The 23,193-nt window shown below is 42.7% G+C and overlaps 1 protein-coding gene across 3 annotated transcripts in view; it reads left to right on the plus strand.

The window, feature by feature from the left end:
* Window positions 1-23,193, plus strand: part of LOC126187490 (uncharacterized) — a 1,186,162-nt gene that overhangs the window by 613,183 nt on the left and 549,786 nt on the right. For all 3 annotated transcript variants that reach the window (XM_049928600.1, XM_049928599.1, XM_049928598.1), the window contains one exon: window positions 10,712-10,866. In XM_049928600.1, the coding sequence (XP_049784557.1) occupies window positions 10,727-10,866 (140 nt within the window). In that variant the 5' untranslated portion in view covers window positions 10,712-10,726. The remainder of the gene's footprint in view (window positions 1-10,711; window positions 10,867-23,193) is intronic.

Below are 23,193 nucleotides of genomic sequence, written 5' to 3' on the forward strand. Positions count from 1 at the left end.
ACTGCAACTTTCCCTGTTAAGTGTTCCGGTCGTGGATGGTGCGCGGGAAAAGCGAATGTTGGGAGGCCACGGTAGCCTTGCGCCTTCATGGTATAAAGGACATAAATGGTTCAAATGGCTCTGAGCACTATGGGACTCAACTGCTGTGGTCATAAGTCCCCTAGAACTTAGAACTACTTAAACCTAACTAACCTAAGGACATCACACACATCCATGCCCGAGACAGGATTCGAACCTGCGACCGTAGCGGTCGTGCGGTTCCAGACTGTAGCGCTATAAAGGACATACCACGAACCGATAGCGAAGGGTAAAAAGCGCTGGCACCACGATTCTAGCGAACTGAAGAGAGATCTGCTGACCGAAAAATGCCACACCACAGTATGACATGAAATACTGCTCTGCACCGGGTATTTCCGAGAAGCCACGAGCAAAGCCGAGACAGGATTACGCGCATCCGGCAGGCCAGCCCTGTTTTAAAAGCACGAACTGCGTCACTGTGCAAGCTGTTAATTAGTAGATTACGACGGTTTTCGCGGCGCAGTGATTGCTCTATTACATTTCGTGCGTGCAACCGCATAAATTCCACTACTTCTAATATTTGGACCGTATGCCGTTCGATCATCTGTAGCAGGGGTTCCCAACAAAATTTTCTCGAGGACCCCCCCCTCATCGAGCATGATTGGTACCTTGTCATATCACAGTATCAAGTACCTAAAAAGGCCAAATTAAGAGTCTTTTTATACGTTTTCTATGTGTCAGTTGGCTCGAGGAAGATGCTAGACGCAGAAGCTAGCGTTCGCTAAAGCTCTGCTCGTGCAGGAAGCGGCCAAAACAAAACAAAATCTGTTATCATACGAAATATATTTAATATATTTTTTATTTTAATAGGATCTTGCAGAGCCCTCTGGCATAGCTCGCGGACCCCTGGGGGTCCGCGGACCACCTGTTCGGAACCACTGATCTATAGAGTGAGCCGAAAGACTGTCGCTGCACGCAGATTCAGACACAGACGGGAACATCACAAGGGACACCTTAACCACAGGTTAGGCGGAGTATCGACACGAATGTTCTTCCTCCACAAATCTGTAATGAGTCGAAACAAAATTTTCATCTCGATTTGTGGCGTCTCCTTGTTGCCCCAAGCCCCCCTAGGGTAGTCTGCGTGGCGCCGCTGTGGGAGCACGCTGAAGGTACCAGCTGTGAGGCAGCCGCTCTCTGACTGCAGAGGGCGAGGCAGGCAGCGCCGGCGCCGGTGGCCTGGGGCGGCACGGCTTAGCGGTGGTAGCCTTTCCGCTACTGCAGCCGAGGGTTGGTGAAAAATCGACCAAAACTTACACCGGCGTTTTAGTCCTGAGTACCCGGTATTTTGCGGTATTTGTTTGGTCTCCGTTATGAAAGGTTACTTTTTTTACTAATAACCAGGGAAAAAAAACTGACATATCAATTTGTCGTAGCAACTGTGCTAAAATTTTCAGTTTTTAAGTCGAACTTTTTCGAGACGAATAATGCTGATTCGTAACATTTCCATTGCTTTGAAATACCACGTTGTTGTACAAAATGCGAAAAGCAATCAGTGCTATTTTAATAACAATGCCGGCAGTTAGAAACTAGCAACACACAAATGACAGAAGAAACCCTACAGCACTGCTGAGATAATTTAAATGTTGTCCTTCACTGCCCAGAAACAGTGATCCTGTCGTTTTTTTGGGAGCAAGGTAAAGGGCGTTTGTCAGGCTTGTTACTTGCAATCCGCAAAATATTTTTCGTTGTTAGGAAGTTCTGTGACTTCTGAAAGACTGGTATCGTCTTTGGATCATATTGTTTCTGGTGGAAGGAGTCTACTTACAGATCACCACATTATACTGCGAGTATTCATGAACACATTGGACGATAAGTATTGGCAGCTGGATTAATTCATTACTGAAATTTTCACTATTATCGTGTAGCTGTTCCTCGTAACTGTTCTGTCTTGTCTACTATGTGACTTGTCCAACTGAATTTTTTAAATGAGCGTTTCTAGTTTTCTCAACATAACCGCAGTTGTATTATCATTCCTGTTAAAAAGTAAATAAATATCTTTGACTACCAAACGGGGTTTTCCATTCGAAATAATTAAAGGAAAACATCGCTACAAGGTTTACACAAAGCTTATTATTTGTCTGCCATGTCTGTGGAATTAAAAACGAGAAAGGGAATTAAGGCGATAGTAATAAATTAGAAACTTAACAATGCATTCACACTTTATAATAAATATAGAAAGGAGTTGATCAGCCGCCTGTGTTTACATAATATGCCTTTATCTGCTTGTAGCCCTGGGAATCAGATAATTTAACACAGCAGTAGAGTTCTTCAACCTCAGTTTTCATCCTTTAGCACTGACTATTCATAATGTCCAAATAGTTGTCCTCAATTGCAACGAGTTTCAAAACATTTGCACCCGTAGGAGAATACTGATGTGTTTTTTTTTTTTTTTTTTTTTTTTTGTGTTCAGCCCATCATTACTCTTCGAGAAAAGAATCGAACCGTTGACAGACGAAGTTTTTTTATTTACCTATTTCATTCAATTTTTTGATTCGCTATATCTTGAAACGTATAATGCAGAAGTCTGAGACCGTCTTACAATTTTTTCAGTCTTTTGATCTGTGTCTTTGTTTACTATCGGAAATAATAGAAATAACAAACTGAAAATCGGTTTTATTTATGGATTCTTACGTTACTTCTTGGTAGGACAGTTCCGTATTGAAATGAGGATAACAAGTGTACTGTTTTTGTACTACTGTTTTTTGTTTATTTCAAACTAGTTTTCGGCTTGTTGGGCCATCTCCAGGAAAAAAACTGACTAGTGTCTGAAAGGAACACTAGTTCTTCGGTAACAGACATTTTAGGCAAATGGATTGTACCTTTGCTTGTAATGTTAGGTCACCTAACAACTAGTGCCCCTATCAGACAAGTTATTTGTTGAGGATGGTCCAATAAGCCGAAAACTAGTAGCAGTGTAATTATTATTCAACCCTAAAAGAAAATCTATTATTTCAAAACTCGGTTGCTATGAGCGGTTTTAACAGTCAGGTTAAACTGGAGATAACAAGACCGATAATAATCGAAAACCGTTTGTTTCAGTGATAACAGCCATCCTTACTGCCACCTGCCGCAGTAATGTCATCCCTTGCCTGTGGGGGCGACGCCCTGGCGTGTTTGCTCTCCGTTGACTGTGCGCCTGGGCGCGGACGTAGGTACTTCTTCCTCGTTGCCTGAAACGTCCCAGAGCCTCGGTAGTTCGCAACATGGTTGCCACTGCAGTTCTTGCACCTCGCGTCCTCGGATGTGGGCAACGGGAGCTCGCACGATAGCCCGTGCACTTCCCGCACGCTTCGGTGAAAGAGTAGAGGCGTGCCACATGGCCCACCTTTCGGCAGCAGCACTGAGGCGAGGTCCTTTGTGCTTTAGCGGCTCATTGGTGACCGCCCTCGCCGCTTCTCCGCGTTGTCGCAGGCGAAGACGAGTAGAGATGGTGACTCTTTCTGTGTCTCGGGCGACGTGATGCGCGCCACTGAGCGCGCAACTGACGCTAAAGCAATCGTTCCGTCCTTTTAAACTCGGGGACCGTCCACTGCCCATGCAAGCAGAGATACAAAAGCTCCAGGGACGTAGGTCTGCGCCAAAGAACTATGCACAAGTGCAGTCTCTGGCTACACTGGGGAGTTGATTCATCATAATGAGCTGATTATGGTGACGTTTTCGTGAATTTATTAAACAAAGCGCCGCTTCCTTGACTTGTCCAAGCTGAAACCTCTATCTTTATTTATAAAACTTGTTGCCAAACGAATTTTAACTCTTCTTTCACGCTCAAGTCACATAAAAGATGAAGTCGACTGTAAAATTTCAGCATTTACGCGGACCACAGGGGACTGGTACAGTGCTTTGCCACAGATGGTTTATTGTGCTGAAAGACACGGATGTACCTACTGTGTCCCGTACATCTTTTATGGATTGTACGAAAGGCCACTCTCGCAGGGGGTCTTCTAAACTGCAACGTTCTGGAGCTTCTAGGCGTCTTTAATGGAACCCAAGGCTGCTACTGCCTCCTATGAAGGCCAAAAAATCAGTTGCAGTTGGTGCTTGCTGAGAATCCGTCCTGTTTTTCGCATGGCATGATTCTGAAGTTTGCCAGGATAGCACATTTTCTAAAACCAACTCCCATGAATAAGATTTTAAGAAAGGCTCGTCCTCCTTTTGTATGGAGAGAATGTGGTTTACCTATCGATTAGTGTACCTGGTTTCTGAACAATTATATCGCCTGCACGTGAAATGTCTCTGGAGATCTTCCACAACTCGTGGAACTGGATAGATGGTACGACGTGGTCCATGTCTGATAAGGTTTGTGGCCACAATGAGACAGACTGCAAAGTGTAGTGAAGTTGAAACGTCTTCTTAGCAAGCAACTCTTGATCGACACTCTGTCATTAATACACTGAACTGCCAAAGAAACTGGTGCACCTGCATAATAACGCGAGCATGAGAAACGCCGCAACACGATGTGACATGGACTCGACTAATGTCTGAAGTAGTGCTGGAAGGAATTGACACCATGAATCCTGCAAGGCTGTCCATAAGTCCGTAAGTGTACGAGGGGCTGTAGATCTTTTCTGAACAGCACGTTGCAAGTCATCCCAGATGTGCTCAATAATGTTCATGTCTGGGGAGTTTGGTGGCCAGCGGAAGTGTTTAAACTCAGAAGAGTGTTAATGGAGCTACTCTGTAGCAATTCTGGACATATAGGGTGCCCCATTGTCCTGCTGGAATTGCGCAAGTCCGTCGCAGTGCACAATGGACATGAATGGATGCAGGTGGTCTGACAGGATGCTTACGTACGTGTCGCCTGTCAAGAGTCGTACCTAGAGGTATCAGAGGTCCCACGTCATTTCAACTGCACACGCTCCCCACCATTACAGAGCCTCCACCAGCCTGAACAGTCCCCAGCTGACGTACGGGTTCCACGGATTCACGGGGTTGTCTCCATACGCGTACACGTCCATCCCCTCGATTCAGTTTGAAACGAGATTCGTGCGATCAGGCAACATGTATCGAGTCATCAACAGTCCAATGTCGGTGCTGGCGGGCCCAGGCGAGGCGTTAAGCTCTGTGTTATGCAGTCATCAAGCGTACACGAGTGCCCAGAATTGAAATCTGTAGCAATTTGCGGAAGGGTTGCACTCCTGTCAAGTTGAACGATTTTCTTCAGTCGTCGTTGGTCTCGTTCTTGCAGGATCTTTTTCCAGATGCAGCGATGTCGGAGCTTTGATGTTTTACCGAATTCGTGACATTTACGGTACACTCGTGAAAAGGTCGAACGGGAAAATCCCCACTTCATCGCTACCTCGGAGATGCTGTGTCCCATCGCTCGTGCTTCGACTATAACACCACGTTCAAACTCACTTGAATCTTGATAACCCGCCATTATAGCAGGAGTAACCGATCTAACAACTGCGCCAGACACTTGTCTTATAGCCGGCCAGGGTGGTCGAGCGGTTCTAGGCGCTTCAATCCGGAACCGCGCGACTGCTACGGTCGCAGGTTCGAATCCTGCCTCGGGCATGGATATGTGTGATGTCGTTAGTTTAGTTAGGTTTAAGTAGTTCTAAGTTCTAGGGGACTTCATGATCTCAGATGTTAAGTCCCATAGTGCTATCCTTACCTCTTTTTGGCAAAAGTTTTGATGATGAGGTTTCAGCTTTTCTCAGACATGTAATGACCTCGACATACTTTTTAAACGAATTTTTTGAACAGAGTGACAGTGACACAGTGGGTAGCTCTTTATTGGCCTTGGTGGTCAATTTAATTATGAAGACAATAAAATCTACTAGTTTGAGACTCAAAGTGTTTTGGAGATACATTGACGACACGGTTGTAATGTGGCTCCATGGTGAAGATAAATCCCAAGATTTTTTAAGCCATCTTAATTCCCTCCACGGGCAAATCCGGTGTACCATGGAAATCTAGAAGGAGAGATGGGTTCCATGTCTCGATGGTGTGGTTTATCGCAAAGATGCTAACACCATGGGACATGCGGTTTATCGAAAGCCGAGGCATACTGATTTATATTTACATGCAAATAGCTGCCACCATCCTCCTCAACGTCTCTGGCGCTCGTGTATCTGTGGCAGCTTGCACACTGGCGAGGTTCGTGTGTTTGAAACAGGGCCGGCCAGCCAGCCGGATGTGACGCCTGTCTCGGCTTTGCTCGGACCTTCTCGGAAGTATCGAGTGCAGCACGATCTTTTATTTAGTATTGCGGTGTGAGTTTTTGGGTCAGCTCAATTCTCTTCAGTTCGCCAGACTCATGCTGTCAGCGCTGTATACCCTTCGCTATTGGTTGGTGGTATGAGGGACATTCACAGGTCTAGTGGCTTTTGCACAAAAAGAGGCAGTCTAGCGATCTATCGTTAGAAGCCTTTAAAAATTGAGTGACAGAAGGGAGAGACAAGAATTCTCAATCTCTATTATGCAGTCGCATAATCGGCGGGTACTGTTAATTTGCAATGAAACGACGTTACAACAGCATACAGAAATAATTCGTAGATTTAGTTGACGATGGAAGAGCAAATAATTACAACAATCGACAGACAGGGTTCATTGTACCGTACATCAAGAAGCACTTTGTGCTAAATCTGCAGCCATGAAGCGCGCTAAGAAATTGGTAGTACGAATACTTTGGAAGGCACGCATTATTCAACTGTCAGTTGCAAAAGCTTTCGATGGAATTGAATGAAGAGTATGGAGACTTTGTATACTGTTGCAGAGTACGGCCGTTAAGTCGAGGGGGTATTACTGGAACAATTTTTCGTTTTAAAACCCGCTATTGTTGAATTTATAAAGGAAAAAGGGGTGCAGAAACGAAAAATAGAACATCGGGAGAGGATTGGAGCATTGCATTGTAAGTGGACTAGATTGCACGTTGCTCACAGTAAGACACCACTGCAAGGTAGAAGCGTCCGGCCATCCTGATTTAGGTTTTCCGTGATTTCCCTAAATCACTCCAGGCAAATGCCGGGATGGTTCCTCTGAAAGGGCACGGCCGACTTCCTTCCCAGTCCTTCCCTAATCCGATGGGACCGATGACCACGTTGTCTGGTCTCCTTCCCCAAACCAACCAACCAACCAAGGTGAGAAACAACTTATTTCTGACTTGGTGCAGATGCATTTAAAAAGAATAACTCTTGTATGTAGAAGCGGCAAATTTCCGACAATACAGTCCAGTTCCATTTTGAAAATAAAATCTAATAGTTTGTAGAAGTGGTAAATTGTTACAACAGAGTCTAGTTCCCGTAACTTACTCAGAGGCTTGAAGACTTCATTGTGGTCTTGAAAGAATTACAAATATGTTTTTCTGTAAGTTTTGAGAACACTGCCAATCTGACATCTGTTTTCGACAGCGTCTGCCGTTTCAGATGCATGTGCATGTGCAGATGTAACTGATGTGCACTGTAATTCCTCTTTTGAAAGATAAATACATTTAACGTTAAAACTTTCCAGGACGTCTACATTGTTTTCCTCAAGTAGCCTTTCTGCATCTTCAAAACGAGGTTGCAAAAATACTAACATTTAGAGCAACATACTTTTATTTGTGTAAAAGTCCTTTTTTCAATTACGAAACTAAATAAGTCACGATTACGTGGCAGCCTGAGTGCGAAAACCTGTGAAATTATCTGTAACTGCCTGCATGGCAACAGTTTGAACCACAGAAAAATTATGTTATATCTTCGACATGCAAAAATAGTTAATTACTGCTGAAAATACGTTTCGTTTGTGATCGTATGTTGTTGAGAAATATGAAACCAAGTCGCATGAAGAGTGCAACAACAACAACATTGCTATGTAAATAGGGCGCATTCGCAGTGTCTCCCCGTCCCCCTCTCATGACACTCAGACAACGCGGCATGGTGGTGGGGGAGTGTGCAGTGTGGCTGAGCGCTGTGGCACGCGAGCCAGGGCGCGGCTCCTGAGCCGAATTCGTGGCCGCCCCTCGTCTAAAAGGATGCAGCGAGTGCTGTAGCTTGAGTCGTTCGGCTCACTCTGAAGATGACCGAACAGCATATGGCCGGAATACTAGATGAGGACAAGAACTGCAATTTATGCGGCTGCATGAGCTTAATAGAGCAGATTATGACTGCACTTTAAACTTTTAAATTATGTGAATAATTGTATCAGATATTGAAAATCAAATTTTTGCTGCTGCTGGAAGCAGTTAGATGGCAACTTGCAACTGGGATATTTTAGTCTTTGATTAATAAAGATTTCGGTTGGCTCTGACTGCACATCTTTTGCGGCAGATACTTCTGTGCCTTGCATATATTCTCGTGTGGAAACATGCAGCGATACATATCCATTCTTTAATATATCTTTAGTTAACAAAAGTCTGTATGTAGTAAATCTTCGATTAAGAAGGGCTTTAAATACAGAATCCTGATCGAGAATAGTTAACAGATCTGCGTATCGCAAACATTTTAAACCCAGAGCATCGCCTCATGCTTCCTTTGTGGTCGAGTAAAATAGGCATAGACACATATGCAGTACTTGGAGGTGGCACAGTACTGAGGCACTGCATTCGCATTCACAAAGATCCGGATTGTAGTCCTGTCGCAGCCATACTGGTTTAGGTTTTCGTAAACCGATAAAGGCGAAAATTCCTTTGAAAAGATCATGGCCGAATTCTTGCCCAATACTTATTTTATCCGAGCTTGTGCTGCTCCATTAAAGCAAGAAAGACTCTAGTGACATCGTGGACGAAGGCTCGTTCAGCAACCTAATCGGAAAGGGTTCGCTTCCTCCGTGCGTGATGACCATTTTCCACTTCGTGTATAGGAGTTGGTGTTCAGTGTAGCCGACCGGTGTGGCCGTGCGGTTCTAGGCGCTTCAGTTCGGAACCGCGTGACCGCTACGGTCGCAGGTTCGAATCTTGCCTCGGGCATTGATGTGTGTGATGTCCGTAGGTTAGTTAGGTTTAAGTCTGCGCCTGCCATCCGAAAAGAAGTAACGAACTTCCTGCCGGCTTCTGTGGCACCTCGTACCATCGGTGGGTGACGCGCAGCAGCATGACTATAGAATTACCGTCCCTTGCTTGTGCTGCCGCCAAGTGGTGGCGTGATCGGGAAGTACAGACTGGTGAAGAATGGCGGCGCATTGCGTTCAGCCTTCCCTACCTTGGATGACCACTGTCGGCCACCTGCGAACAGGTTCCATTCTTCCAATGTTTTTTTTTGGGAGGCAAGGTTGTCTAGTCGCCGGCCGGTGTGGCGGAGCGGTTCTAGGCGCTTCAGTCTGGAACCGTGCGACCGCTACGGTCGCAGGTTCGAATCCTGCCTCGGACATGGATGTGTGTGAACTCCTTAGGTTAGTTAGCTTTAAGTAGTTTTAAGTTCTAGGGGACTGATGACCTCAGATGTTAAGTCCCATAGTGCTCAGAGCCATTTGAACCATTTTTTTGTGCTACTGCTCTCGTCATTGTGTGGGGAGTCATCGAGTATGACTTCAGATCATGGCCAGTAGTGATTGAGGGAACCGTAAAGGCATAACTGTACGTCACAGTCGCACATCGTGGTCCCATTTTTCAACAGGACGATACTGATCCACACATGGGACGTAACTCTATGAACTGCCTGCGTGATAGTGAGATACTCGCGTGGTCAGCAAGTTCCCCAGATCTGCCCCCAATAGAACATGTGTGAAAAGCTCGGCTGTATACTGCGTCCCAGTGCCGGTATCCAGTATATCAGAAGAATTGTGGGCCAGCATGCCTCAGAAGAGCACACAACGGATACCCTTCGCAGATAAATCAGCGCGTGCATCCAGGCCACAGGGGCTGCCACGTCGTGCTGATAATTAGACTCATACTGTCAAGTTCTTACATTTCACTCGATATGGTAATAACTGAAATAACATCCCATCCGCTGTCAACCAGTGAAGTTTCATTTCATTTGCTCCTCCCCATGTGGGTGTTTCATTTTTTTTCACGCTGTGTACGTATATGTTACAGTACAACTTAACGTTGTGCTACGCACTTCACAGTGATTTGTGGAGTATAGATGTAGATGTTTATTCTTACAATGATGTTTGAACTTTGTCATAGAGTTTAATTACCTGCTGTCGTCGGATGAATGTAGTGTGTGACAGTGTGTGTGTGTGTGTGTGTGTGTGTGTTTGTTTGTTTGTGTGTAATTTTGGTTGCGCACGCACACATGCGCACAAGGGACAGAGTCCGCTTTGAAGAGCAAAAACGGTAATACAGAAGAGATCGTTCATGTTATTTGTCTCCTTGCTTTGTACTCTTGTTGGTTTGGAATAATTGGTTGCTAACGATATCGCTTTAGAAGAAATTCCAAGTAGTAACCAGTAAATATAAATCATAAAAAATAAATTAAAACCTCGTATATCAGTTGCGCGATTTTTCTTTCGTAATGTGTCCATTAATCATCGAGATAATGGAGACCTACCTTCGGTAATTTATCCTAGAAATAAGTCTATTTTGTTGTTTTTTACTGATGGGTTGTTTATCTGTGCTAGTACTGTGTCCAGTACGTTGTGTTTTTCAGTTCACTGTGAACTGCCATAACAAAACCAACATTTTTCTTTATTAAGTGTATCATGCGCTTTCGCCTTTGTATGCACCAAGTGGATGATGACGAGCTTCCCGGGTGTGTGTGTGTCTGCGCAGAGTTGTCCTGTCGGCATGGGCGACTCACGGGACCGCTTGGACTCGGATGACGAAGCAGGCAGCGGCGAGGGCGGCGCGGATGCCCGGGCCGCCGGTAGCGGGGGCGGCGGCGGCGGCGGCGGCGGCACGGGGGCGGGCTCCACGCAAGCGCCAAGGTAAGTACAGAGCTAGGCGTCCATATTGTGGTAGAGCCATCCGAGAGAAACCGCAGGCCAGAATTCGTTTTGTTACAGTTACTATACAAAGGCTAAAACAACTTTTGAGCCGCGCGGAGTGGCCGGGCGCTTACAGGCGCCATGTCACGATTCGCGCGGACCCTCGCGCCGGAGGTTCGAGTCCTCCCTCGGGCATGTGTGTGTGTGTGTGTGTGTGTGTGTTGTACTTAGCGTAAGTTAGTTTAAGTACTGTGTAAGTCTAGGGACCGATGACCTCAGTAGTTTGGTCCCTTAGAATTTCACACACATTTGAACATTGACCAAGTTTTGAAATGGTTTGTTTTCAGGTTTATAGCTACACAGACGTTTCCGTCTGTATAAAGCGTCTTCGGCCAGTGACCTGTTAAGTATAATTTTCTAGCTTGTAGGGATGCGGTGTCATCTGCATTTATCTATGTACTACCCAAGCCAGTGCGCACCGCGTGGCGGAAGATACGTTCAACATATATTAGCGATTTCTTGCGCTATTCCATTAGCGAGTTTAATGAGAAAAATATGTCTGCACTATTTGATGCAAACCATCCGGACACTCATCAGTGGACGTTAATATGTGGCGTGCCCGCCCTTCACCTGTATCATGGCTTGAACTCCGCTGGCGACGCTTTCCAGTGATATGTCTGATTGTCTGTGGAGGAATGGCGGCCCATTCTTACTCGAGAGCTGAAATCGGAGGAGGCAACGATGTTGGACGCTCTGGTTTAGAGCGAAGTCTACGTTCTGACTCATCCCAGAGGTGTTCGTTTTGGTTCAGGTCGGGGCTCTGTGTAGGCCAGTCCACTTCAGCAGTGTTATTGTACTCATATCATTGGCTTACGCATACTGCTTTATGACAGGGTGCACTGTCATGCTGGTACAATCAGTCGTCATCTCCGTACTGTTCCCTTACAGTACACGGTATACAGTGCTGTAAAACGTGTACATATCCTTCCTCGCCGTAATCACCGTAAGACCACCTCCTCGGTAATTCACTGTTGGTAGATAACGTTCTCCAGGCATTCGCCAAATCAAAGTCTTCCATGTGATTGCCACGTGGTATATCGTGGTTCATCAGTCCAATTCACTTGTTTCCAGAATTCACTGTCCATTGGCGTCGCTCTTTATACCGCCTCAAGCGTCGGGAGAGATTCCCACCACCGATTTCGAGGCATTTTTTACAATCACCCTCCAAACGTAATACATTGCCTGTAGCAACCTATAAATTACCTATGAAAGATAAAATGTCTATATGACAGCTGAAAAAAAGACAGATCAATAATCAGCGCCCTCTGTTGGGTCGGTCGCCAGGACGTTATGTAGGCGCGCACCGATCGTAAGAGCTTAACCACTAGAGGGCTTTACATACATCGTGATATCTCTCCCACAGAAAACGTTTAAACAACATATTAACGGTCAATAAATAAAAATTATCTACTCTGGCCATACAATCCATGCATAGGTAGGACATAATAAGTTACTCCGCCTAAGCCGGTCCCAAGCCCGGTTGTAAAAGGAGGAGGGGGAGGAGTAACACCTCGTAAAAAAACCTTGGTTCACCTGGCCCGGGTGATAGTACCTTGTGAGGGTCCCTTGCCAGGGATACGGCGAAGACCTCAACGGTAGGGAAGACGGAGATGAAGATCATCGGTACGGCGGAACTGGCGGAAGAGGCAAGCATTATCAACAAGATAAAGCATATTGAAAAGCCCAGACACGTCTGTGTGGCAACCACCGGTACTCTGGCCAGCGTCTGTTCACCATGTGAGGTGCGGCTGAACACCAAGCTCCAGGAACTAACAATCCCTGGTTCTAACTACCCAGCATTAGCTGGAACTTAATTACAAGCAGTATGATTCGTACAAGTAAAATTAATATTACCCCAGGTGGCCAATCCACTCGCCCTGTGGCGACAACCAAGCTATCGGATTCTGGGGAGCTTGGGCTCGTACGACAGAGAAAGTCGGAGTTCTCTAGTAAACGTCCACGAAAGTCCCATACATTTATTGGCACTTTTAACATTCAGACACTAATTCAGACAGGCAAACTTCATAATCTTACAACAGAACTCAACAAACAGAAAATTCAAATCCTTGCTCTCCAAGAGACCAGATTCACTGATTCAGAAACAATAGACTACAACAATTACCGTATCTTTAAAAGTAAAACAGACAAGAAAATTGGCAAAGGAGCTGCAATATTTGGCATGGCTTTTATTGTAAATAAGGACACCCTTGACTCTGTTATAGACATAAATCAAATCAGTAACAGACTAATGACCATGCGAATCAAGCACACCAACAAAATATATACATTTATTAATGTTCATGCACCTACCAACATTGCCAACAAAAAAGAACCGGAGAAGACAGAAAAATTTTGGGAAAAACTCGAAACTGAAATGTCCAAAATTCCAGAGGAGGATGTAAAAATTCTTCTAGGGGATTTCAACGCGCAAATTGGCAAAGAGAGGAAATATAAAAAAACAGTCGGTAATTACCCTGCACACAAATTCACAAACAAGAACGGCATGAGACTCATCGAGTTATGTCAGCAAAACAACCTAAAAATCGTGACAACATCACTTCGAAAAGACCCCAATAAACAAAAAACATGGAGATCACCAAACCTTCAGCTTGGTGAATTTCAAATAGACCATGTTGCGATCTCCTATGACTTCCAGAAAGAAATACACGACGTTCAAGTCCGCAGAGGGGCAAATATAGATTCTGACCACTACCTTACCAGAGTTAAAATTAAATTCACTCCAAAAAGGAAACGCCAAAGGAAATCACCACTAATTCCCAAATTTGACTTGAAAAATATCAAGGAATCAGAAATTACAGAAGCATGGGATAAACAACCAACAAACAACTGGAAAGATTTCCGAACAAAAATTATACAGAAAGCAAGAGATTTGATTCCGTTAAAGAAAATATCCAAGCATCCATGGTGGAATTCGAATTGTGATAACGCATTAGAAGAGAGACAACAAGCCTTTTTAAATTACAATTGTGACAAATCAGAAACCACACAACAAACATTTTTCAAAGTGAGAAAACAAACAGCTAAAATACTTAGACAAACTAAAAGAAAATACCTTAATGAACAACTAAACACAATTGAAGAAAACTTTAAGAACCACAACACTCAAGATTTTTATAAAATATTCGCAAATCAAATCAAAGGATACACTCCACAAAATCTCTGCTTCCGGAAACAGAATGGAAAATTGGCACTAACTAACAAAGAAAATTGCCAAGAACTAGCTAAATATTTCTCACAACTCCTAAATTGCCCACAACCAAGTACAAGATTCCCCAGAGTACAACCAGAACACACGAATGAGACTTCACCACCACCATCTCAAGAAGAAATTTATAGTCACATTAGAAAACTCAAAAACAATAAATCATCGGGAGAAGATGGAATTGTAGCTGAACTACTGAAAAACCTTGGTCCAAATTCGTTAAAAGAGATCACTAGCATCATCCAAGAAATTTGGCAGACAGAAAATATCCCAGAGGAGTGGAAGTGTGCACTAATTCACCCATTGCACAAAAAGGGAGAGAGATCAGACGTAAACAACTACAGAGGCATTTCACTTTTACCAGTTACCTACAAAATTCTATCTGCATGTCTCCTAAAGAGGGCACAAGAACAACTAGAACATACAATTTCAGACTACCAAGCAGGCTTTCGTCCTAATAGATCATGCCCGGAACAGATATTCAACCTTAAAACTATTTTAAAGATTAAAGCAATCAGGTCAAAACCAATAATCTGCACATTCGTTGATTTCAAAAAGGCATACGATTCCATAGACAGACAGTCTCTATGTCACATTCTCGAAGAACGAGGCCTAGACACTAAAACCCGAAAACTAATTGAACAAACACTAACAGAAACCAAATCAAAAATTAAATTCAGAGGGGAAATTTCGGAACCATTCTCAATTAAAACAGGAGTAAGACAAGGAGATGGGATCTCACCACTATTATTCAATATAGTTTTGGACAAAGTTATGAAAGAGTGGGAAGTAACACTAAGGAAACAAAGCTTGTGGAAGCCAATTGAACTAGGAAGAGGTAAAGGAAAATTGAACATCCCTTATTTAGCGTTTGCAGATGACTTGGCAATTATAACTGACAGTGAAGAAACAGCAGTAAAACAAATTGAGACACTTAAAGAATGTGCTGAGAAGGTTGGCCTGCAAATCTCCTTTGAGAAGACAGAATTCATCTGCTCAAAATTAGATATTTCGAAACTAAAAACAAAGTATGGTGAAATAACTAGAGTCAAGCACTTTAAGTATCTCGGTGAAGTTATTGAACCAACAGGACTTGAGAAAATAGCACAAAAAAACCGATTACAGAAAATCAAGAAAGCATTCGGACTTATTCAAAATATATATAACAAGAAATGTCTATCAAAAGGCACTAAAATCAGACACTACAACACAGTCATCAAACCAACAGTCACATATGCAAGTGAAACACTCTCCCTGAATAGAAAATTAGATTTACACGAAATTAAGAAAGTAGAGAGAAAAATTATTAGAAAAATCCTAGGACCACGATACACACAAGATGGATACAGGCTGCAGACTACCGAGACAACCGAAAAAATATCAAACATCGAGGCAGATATCAGGAAGAGGCGGATGAAGTTTTATGGACATATAGACAGATTACCTGGAAACAGGTTAACTAAACGTCTATTGGACTATATGACATCACTTAAGGCAACAATACCCTGGGTAACTGAAGTTAAGAAGGATTTGAAAAAGGCAAAAATTGACATAACAAACACATCAGACCGGGATACATTCAGAAGAAAAATCGACAAGTGGAAGTTTACTCCAGAGACGGAATCTAAACCTTTCCGACCAAAGTGGACCGAAGAAAGGAAGAAGGCCTTTGGGGAGGCAATGAAGAAATACTGGGAAAATAAGAAGAACATTAAGAAATGTTAATCACCTGCTTATCGTTCTCCCATGGGGACATTCGCTAATAATAATAATAATAAGTTACAGGATTAGAGCGACGAATGTATGGAAGTAAGGCAAATGCTTACTGTTCTCAACATAAATCATATACGAGAGGCATTATTTGGTTATCGTAATGCGTTATGAAACAAAGCAAAGTAGGCGATACGATAACCAAATAATGCCTCTCGTGTATTTATACCTAGCCTTGCTATATGATTTATGTTGAGAACAGTAAGCATTTGCGATACATTCGTCGCTCTAATCCTGTAACTTATTATGTACTAACTATTCATGAATGGTATGGCCAGACTAGATAATTTTGTTTATTGACCGTTAATATGTTGTTTAAACGTTTCCTGAGGGAGACATATCAAGATGTATGTAAAGCCCTCTAGTGGTTATGTTTTTACATTCGGTGGGAGCCTATGTAACGTCCTGGCGACCGACCCAACAGAGGGCGCTGATCATTAATCTGTCTTTTTTCAGCTGTCATATAGACATTTTATCTTTCATAGGTAATTTATAGGTTACTACAGGCAATGTATTACGTATAATAATTTTTGACCGTAAATTCATCATAAAAGTGTCAGACTTATTATCTTTATATACTTCCTTTTAATAATTTTTAGTGGGTAACTGTATTCGTCTTTTACTGTATCACAATTGGTTTCTATAATAGTTATCAATATTTAAAAGTCTGCTACATGTATTTTACCTAATATATTTGTGTCAGATTATGTTTCTTACGTAAATGATGACTACATCTAAGCCCACAGTGTAAGTAGGCTGTGCAGGTTTTTTTATTGGTAACGCCACGTAGCGCTCTGTATGAAAATCACTGGCTGTGCTGTGTGCAGTCTGTGGCTGGTCGGCATTGTTGCAATAGTCGCTATTGTAGCGTTGGGCAGTTGGCTGTTAACAGCGCGTAGCGTTGCGCGGTTGGACGTGAGCCGCCAGCAGTGGTGGATGTGAGGAGAGAGATGGCGGAATTTTGAGAGCGGACGATCTGGGCGTGTGTCCATCAGAAAGAGTAAATTTGTAATATTGGATATCATGGACTGGTATATATATTATGACTTTTGAACACTATTAAGGTAAATACATTGTTTCTTCTCTATCAAAATCTTTCAATTGCTAACTATGCCTATCAGTAGGTAGTGCCTTCAGTAGTTAGAACCTATTATTTAGCTGGCAGTATTGGCGCTCGCTGTATTGCAGTAGTTCGAGTAATGAAGATTTTTGTGACGTAAGTGATTCATGAAAGGTATAGGTTAATGTTAGTCAGGGCCATTCTTTTGTGGGGATTACTGAAAGTCAGATTGCGTTGCGCTAAAAAAATATTGCGTGTCAGTTTTAGCACAGTCCTGTATAATTTTCCTAAGGGGACGTTTCAACAGTAGCGACATCTATGTAGGATGTAGGCAAACATAGTTCTGGTAGCTACTGTACTTCAGCAGCCTGTTGCAAAAATGACTGTGGACGATGTGGCCTATTCTACACCTTATTTTAGATCTATGTGACGATGCAGTAATGAGTATATTTATATGTTTTGACGATGCTATTACGGCCTTTTCACTTTAGGACATGGTGTAGCAAAGGTACGTTTTACCTTATTTTATCTGTACATTTCCCTAGTTGTATGAGAGTATATTGTGATACGTAATGCTGTATTGTGTTGAAAGACACACTGCTCAAAGACTCGAATAAAAAACATTTGACAGTATTAGATCACTGTTCATAATCGCAACTATGTCGCAGCTGGTGAATTTACATTATCTACGTGAAAATTCTGCAAGCCACCTGACGGTATCTGACGCATACCTTTCACCATGTAAGTCCCCATTTTCCTCGCCTTTTCTTCTTTACTGGTGCTCTGTTATACGGTCTTGCGTGTTGGGGGAATTTGCTGCGAACGTGACAATAACGCGCTGTCAGCAAATGGCTTTTATATCCTCAAAGGGCATCCTGTTTCCTGACATCTGTCATACAGCTGCCATTAACATTCCTCTCTTGTCAGTTTGCTGACGGTATACTAACCTCATCTGTGAACCAGGGAATCGTCACAAAAAGCTTTATGTAGAAGCATTCTAATGCGAGGAGGTTGCAACTAAAAGTGAAAAAAAAAAGGTTCAAATGGCTCTGAGCACTATGGGACTCAACTGCTGAGGTCATTAGTCCCCTAGAACTTCAATTAAAAGTGAACATTGCGCTTTATTTGTAGTCGAAGTTCTGTTCTTCCCATTCTCTGAATGAAAATGTCGTCATTGAACTGCTTTCCGAACAGCGATGGTGCGCTTTAAAAATATTTTTACCCGTCATGAGTCAAAAGGTGCGATGAACTTGCTTAGAATCCACTGTTGTGTTACTTCTGCATTATCGACACGCTACCTGCGGTTGTGATTTCAATGGCAATCGTGTAGCACGTCTTCACAATATCCACTGTATTTATTATGCAGGATAATGAGCTGTCTCGCGGATGCTGTCAGACCACTAGTGCACAAATGAATTAAAACTAATTCGGGCTCTAGTAGTTTGTAGTATTCGTGTACCAATTGTTCTCTACTTCTGCCTTCATAAATACATGTAGAGATGATACATTACGATAACGTTCACATTTGTCCTAAATAGATAACACATCTCCATATTACAATTCTCTGACCAAGAAGCATAATGTAGACGCACGCATTAGAAATGTGCCATGAAATGCAGTTATCCTTCATTGATAAGGAAAATGATCATTCAGGGCCCCCTTGATTAAGATGAATCGTATGAAATAAAGAAGTCAAAGATTGGTAACAGCGTCACGGTGACGTCTGAGCCAACGACTTTGTAAATGTTAAATGCAATACATCCGTTCTCGGAGATCGTACATTCTGGGATGAGGCATTTTTTGTCGTGCTAGAGCTAACTGGTACAGTCAGTCGAGATCTGTGAACCATCCTTGCAACCGTCTCTCGTTCTTATTTCAATGAAAAAACAGAAGAAGAAAACATCCTTGTGAGTTCAATGAGAAAATAAAAATACCACAGTTAACATAGTACAGCACAAATAAGCGAAATAAATAACAGGGAGGTAACGGCGCATTTCGGTACTTGAGGCAGGTTAACGGCTTTTATTGTGTTTATTATTTTGTATGTCCTCCCTAGAGAGAAGAACATAATAGCAAAAGGTTTTATTTTCCGATCTAGTTTTCATTACATCCGAATATCGGAATGTATCTACCTGTTTCCCTACGAAACCCAACACGAAAAAACAACGTGCAGTCACTCGCTTTGCTGGATCTGGACTGCGTGATTACAGCGTTTACATCGCCAGAAATTAAACTACTGTTTGAGTTTCAATCAAATAAACAGTTAAAGCGAAGTCACGTTGCGAAAAACGTGAAGCTAGTGTGGGTAAAATTTCACTGCGCCTAATATCTCCAAGCTGAACAGAAGGTTCAAATGGCTCTGAGCACTATGGGACTTAACATCTTAGGTCATCAGTCCCCTAGAACTTAGAACAACTTAAACCTAACTAACCTAAGGACATCACACACATCCATGCCCGAGGCAGGATTCGAACCTGCGACCGTAGCAGTCCCGCGGTTCCGGACTGCAGCGCCTAGAACCGCACGACCACTGCGGCCGGCTGAACAGAAGGCTTCTGGCTAGAGCAGAGGTCGGCAAGCTTTGACCACTCACGTACCACGTTGTCGAATTGCCAGCTTAATATTTTACAGGTACTGCTGAATAAAAACTAAGGTTAACTTCAATAACTATTTTATTTTGATAGTAACTTCGCTACAGAGCAGCGTAAAATAAAACTGTTAATGGAAGAAACCTATTGAATGCTTTAAAGCACAATGTTATTTAAGAAAAAAATAATTGAGAACTATATAAATCAGCCTTTATGGCCATACGGAAAAGATACCTTACATGTGATGTTCAGTAGTATTGGAATCTAAGAAAATAAAATGGATGCAACGTAAATGATTGGAGACGGTGACAATTTTTAACCATAATCTACTGTAGATGAATTCGTGATCTCCTAAATCTGAAAATGTTATTGTGGTGTGGTATTACTTAAGAACATACTTTGACGTGTCATCAGATAAGCGCTTAATGGTCAAATTTGTGGTCTGTGGCGTACCATCTACAGGACAAACTCAAACTGGGGAGATTTTTCGGGAAATTTTTTGAGTTTGGTGGTATAACAGACCTAGTTGCTCCTACCAAATAATTACATTATGATTTATTCGGTTTGTCACCGCATTCTCCTCTGCTTCTGTGACAATCCCTTCGCAACAATGAAAAAGACTGTAACATGCATGCTGTCATTCTCACTGGGAAGCAACCAGTTTCTCGTTGGCATCTGTGTACTGATACAAAAGTATTGTGACGTGTGTGCGATCAGGGCGGGAATAGCTCGGCATAGCGTCTTTATGTTGTTCTTCTACTGCTTTCAGTGAACCCACACACGAGGCGCACATCGGTCAACACTGCATCGGGAAACCTAACCGTACTGCTGCATGTCACTGGTAATAGGTACCTAGTACTACTGCAAAAACAAATGTGAAACAGGAACTAGCAGTACTGAACGTAAACTTGAGGGTGAAGAAGCAAGTGCCTACTTCTGTTGTGGACAGCTAGTACCTTGAATGAATGGAACAAACATGTTTCCAAATAAGACACACGTTGCATGTCGTCGACATTTGCACAGCCATGCAGGTATTTTCAATGTAATACTAATACAAAGATAAGTGGTGGTAAGAAATCAAAAGAAATGCGACTACTCTGCCACCAGACAATCGAGTCCAAGGATCTCTGACACTAAAATACTCGGAAAATATCACAGTACGATCTCCAAAATTTTGTCGGAGTTCAGGCTCACCCAGTATAAGTGACAAATATTTGTTAATCTGCAGACATTCTTAATGTATTTCCAAGTTCATCAGGTTCTTCCTTATTGTTAACACTGGATTTCGCGGGCCTCTCTCAAACTATGGCCTCTTGATTGTAGCCGATTGTTTTGAAATTTATTTTCTTTCATAAAATACAGGCAACATTTCTTCGTGTATGGTGAACAAAACAAGGATATGACTGTGGGCGTGTATTGCTTGTTGCCGACCACTGGTCTAGATCATAAACTGGAATCGATACGAAAACGTTAAGGTTGGTATGGCATTAAATACGGTTCACAAAGAATCTTCCAAGTGGATTTCATTGGCTTTCGGAGGCTGGTATGACTATCAGACAAAAAGACGTTTCCGTATATTTAACGTATAAGTAGTAGGACCTCGTCAGCTTTCTTGTCGAGAATGGCTAATATGGGTTCAGATGGCACTAAGCGCTATGGGACATAACATCTGAGGCCAACAGTCCCCTAGGCTTAGAACTAAATAAACCTAACTTACCTAAGGACATCACACACATCCATACCCGAGGCAGGATTCGAACCTGCGACCGTATCAGCAGCAGCGCGGTTTCGGACTAAAGCGCGTAGAACCGCTCGGCCACCGCGGCCGGCTGGCTAATATGGAACTCTGAATGCTCTACTCATATTTATTAATTTTACTAGCCGTGAAGATGATCTTGTAAGCCACCATCTGATTAGCAACTATTTGAATATGAGAAATATCCTTAATCTGGTTTTTAACCTACCTAAAATCCATCTTTATTATGTAGTTGTACCGTTAAAACGCTGAAGAAAAAAGTTTCATGTTCCATAGGGTATGTGCCCGATTAATTCTAGCGATGTGGAACTAGTCATGTAAATATGGCTACTGCCTGACCATTCACAACCTTTTTTTTCAGATGTGAATTAATAATTTCTGCCCGTACCCTTTACATATTCCATTAATAGAAATTCTTCGACGGATTAGAAGTTATTGTCACGGAGGTACTGAGTGTTACAAAGGTTAACTTTCGTGTCTGCAATACGTTTTATATCATCGCGTAAGTAATAAAAATTTTGGTGGCAGTTTTGTGCACCCCATTTCGCGCTTAAGTCAGAAATCAACGTAGAATAATGAATGCATTTTTGCTTATGGTATTTTCATTATGCAGACCACTGTTCGTTTATAACTGTAGCGGCTTATTTGCAACAAGGGGGACACTTACACCCTGTATCAGTAGTCAAAATGGCTAACGCCTTAAAACGGATATCTGCAAGACGGGTCGTGGACTGGCACCACATACTGTGTGCTTGCAGCACATTCCTAGATTTGAAATGATTGCAAGTGCAAAGTGACTGAATTGAGTTGTTTTAATTATGCAAGAACGTCTTTCAATATGTACACCTTGTTTGATGTTTCCACCCTGGTTATTATTTCCTTACCATATGCTTACGTCCATCGTTGGTGTAATACCTGGATATGGGGAAACGAATATGTTGTATAGCGTTTGGAATTGAGAATGCAACCATTTGCAGAAAACCATTCAATAGCGCCTTTAAGAAAATTATTTGCCTTTTCCTCTGTTGCTGAATGTGTGTTTGGACTGATCGCAGTGCTAGTGTGGCCCTCAAAAGAAGTAATTGTGCCTGTCGTGTATTAGTTAGAGGGTCTTTTATACTGAATGTTCCAAGATAACAGCGTCAAACTTCAGGGACGGGTTCCTTGCACCAAAACAAGAAAAAAACGTCAAGTAAACAAGGGCAAAAGCACGTACCTTAAGAGATGTGAGCACTTCTTCATCGTCGATACAGTGAAACACCTCTCTTCTAATACAAATACTTTTCATATTTTGGGAGGGCGTTAGTGTGGCCCAATACTAGAAAAAAAATCTCTAGTAAACATGGGCTCTAAAATACACACTTTAAAAGCTATTAGCACTTGTTCAGTAGGAGAGATTGGTTTCACACCAGCGAAGATGAACAAGAGCTCATAGTTCTGGGAGTACGCATTTTGGACCCCATGTTTACTGGACTTTTTTTCTTGATTTGGCCAATACTTCCTCCTCCCAAAATATGAAAAGCAAAGACCTTGCAGTAGAAGAGATCTGTTGTATAGTACGGAATGTGAATACGTGGTCAGGCCTCTTAAGGTATGCATTTTAGAGCTCATGATTACTAGACTTTTTTACTTATTTCTGCGTAAGAACCTGTCCCTAGCCGGCCGAAGTGGCCGTGCGGTTAAAGGCGCTGCAGTCTGGAACCGCAAGACAGCTACGGTCGCAGGTTCGAATCCTGCCTCGGGCATGGATGTTTGTGATGTCCTTAGGTTAGTTAGGTTTAACTAGTTCTAAGTTCTAGGGGACTAATGACCTCAGAAGTTGAGTCCCGTAGTGCTCAGAACCATTTGAACCTGTCCCTAAAGTTTTTCA

This window comes from Schistocerca cancellata, chromosome 5, assembly GCF_023864275.1.
Source record: "Schistocerca cancellata isolate TAMUIC-IGC-003103 chromosome 5, iqSchCanc2.1, whole genome shotgun sequence".
Classification (NCBI taxonomy): domain Eukaryota; kingdom Metazoa; phylum Arthropoda; class Insecta; order Orthoptera; family Acrididae; genus Schistocerca; species Schistocerca cancellata.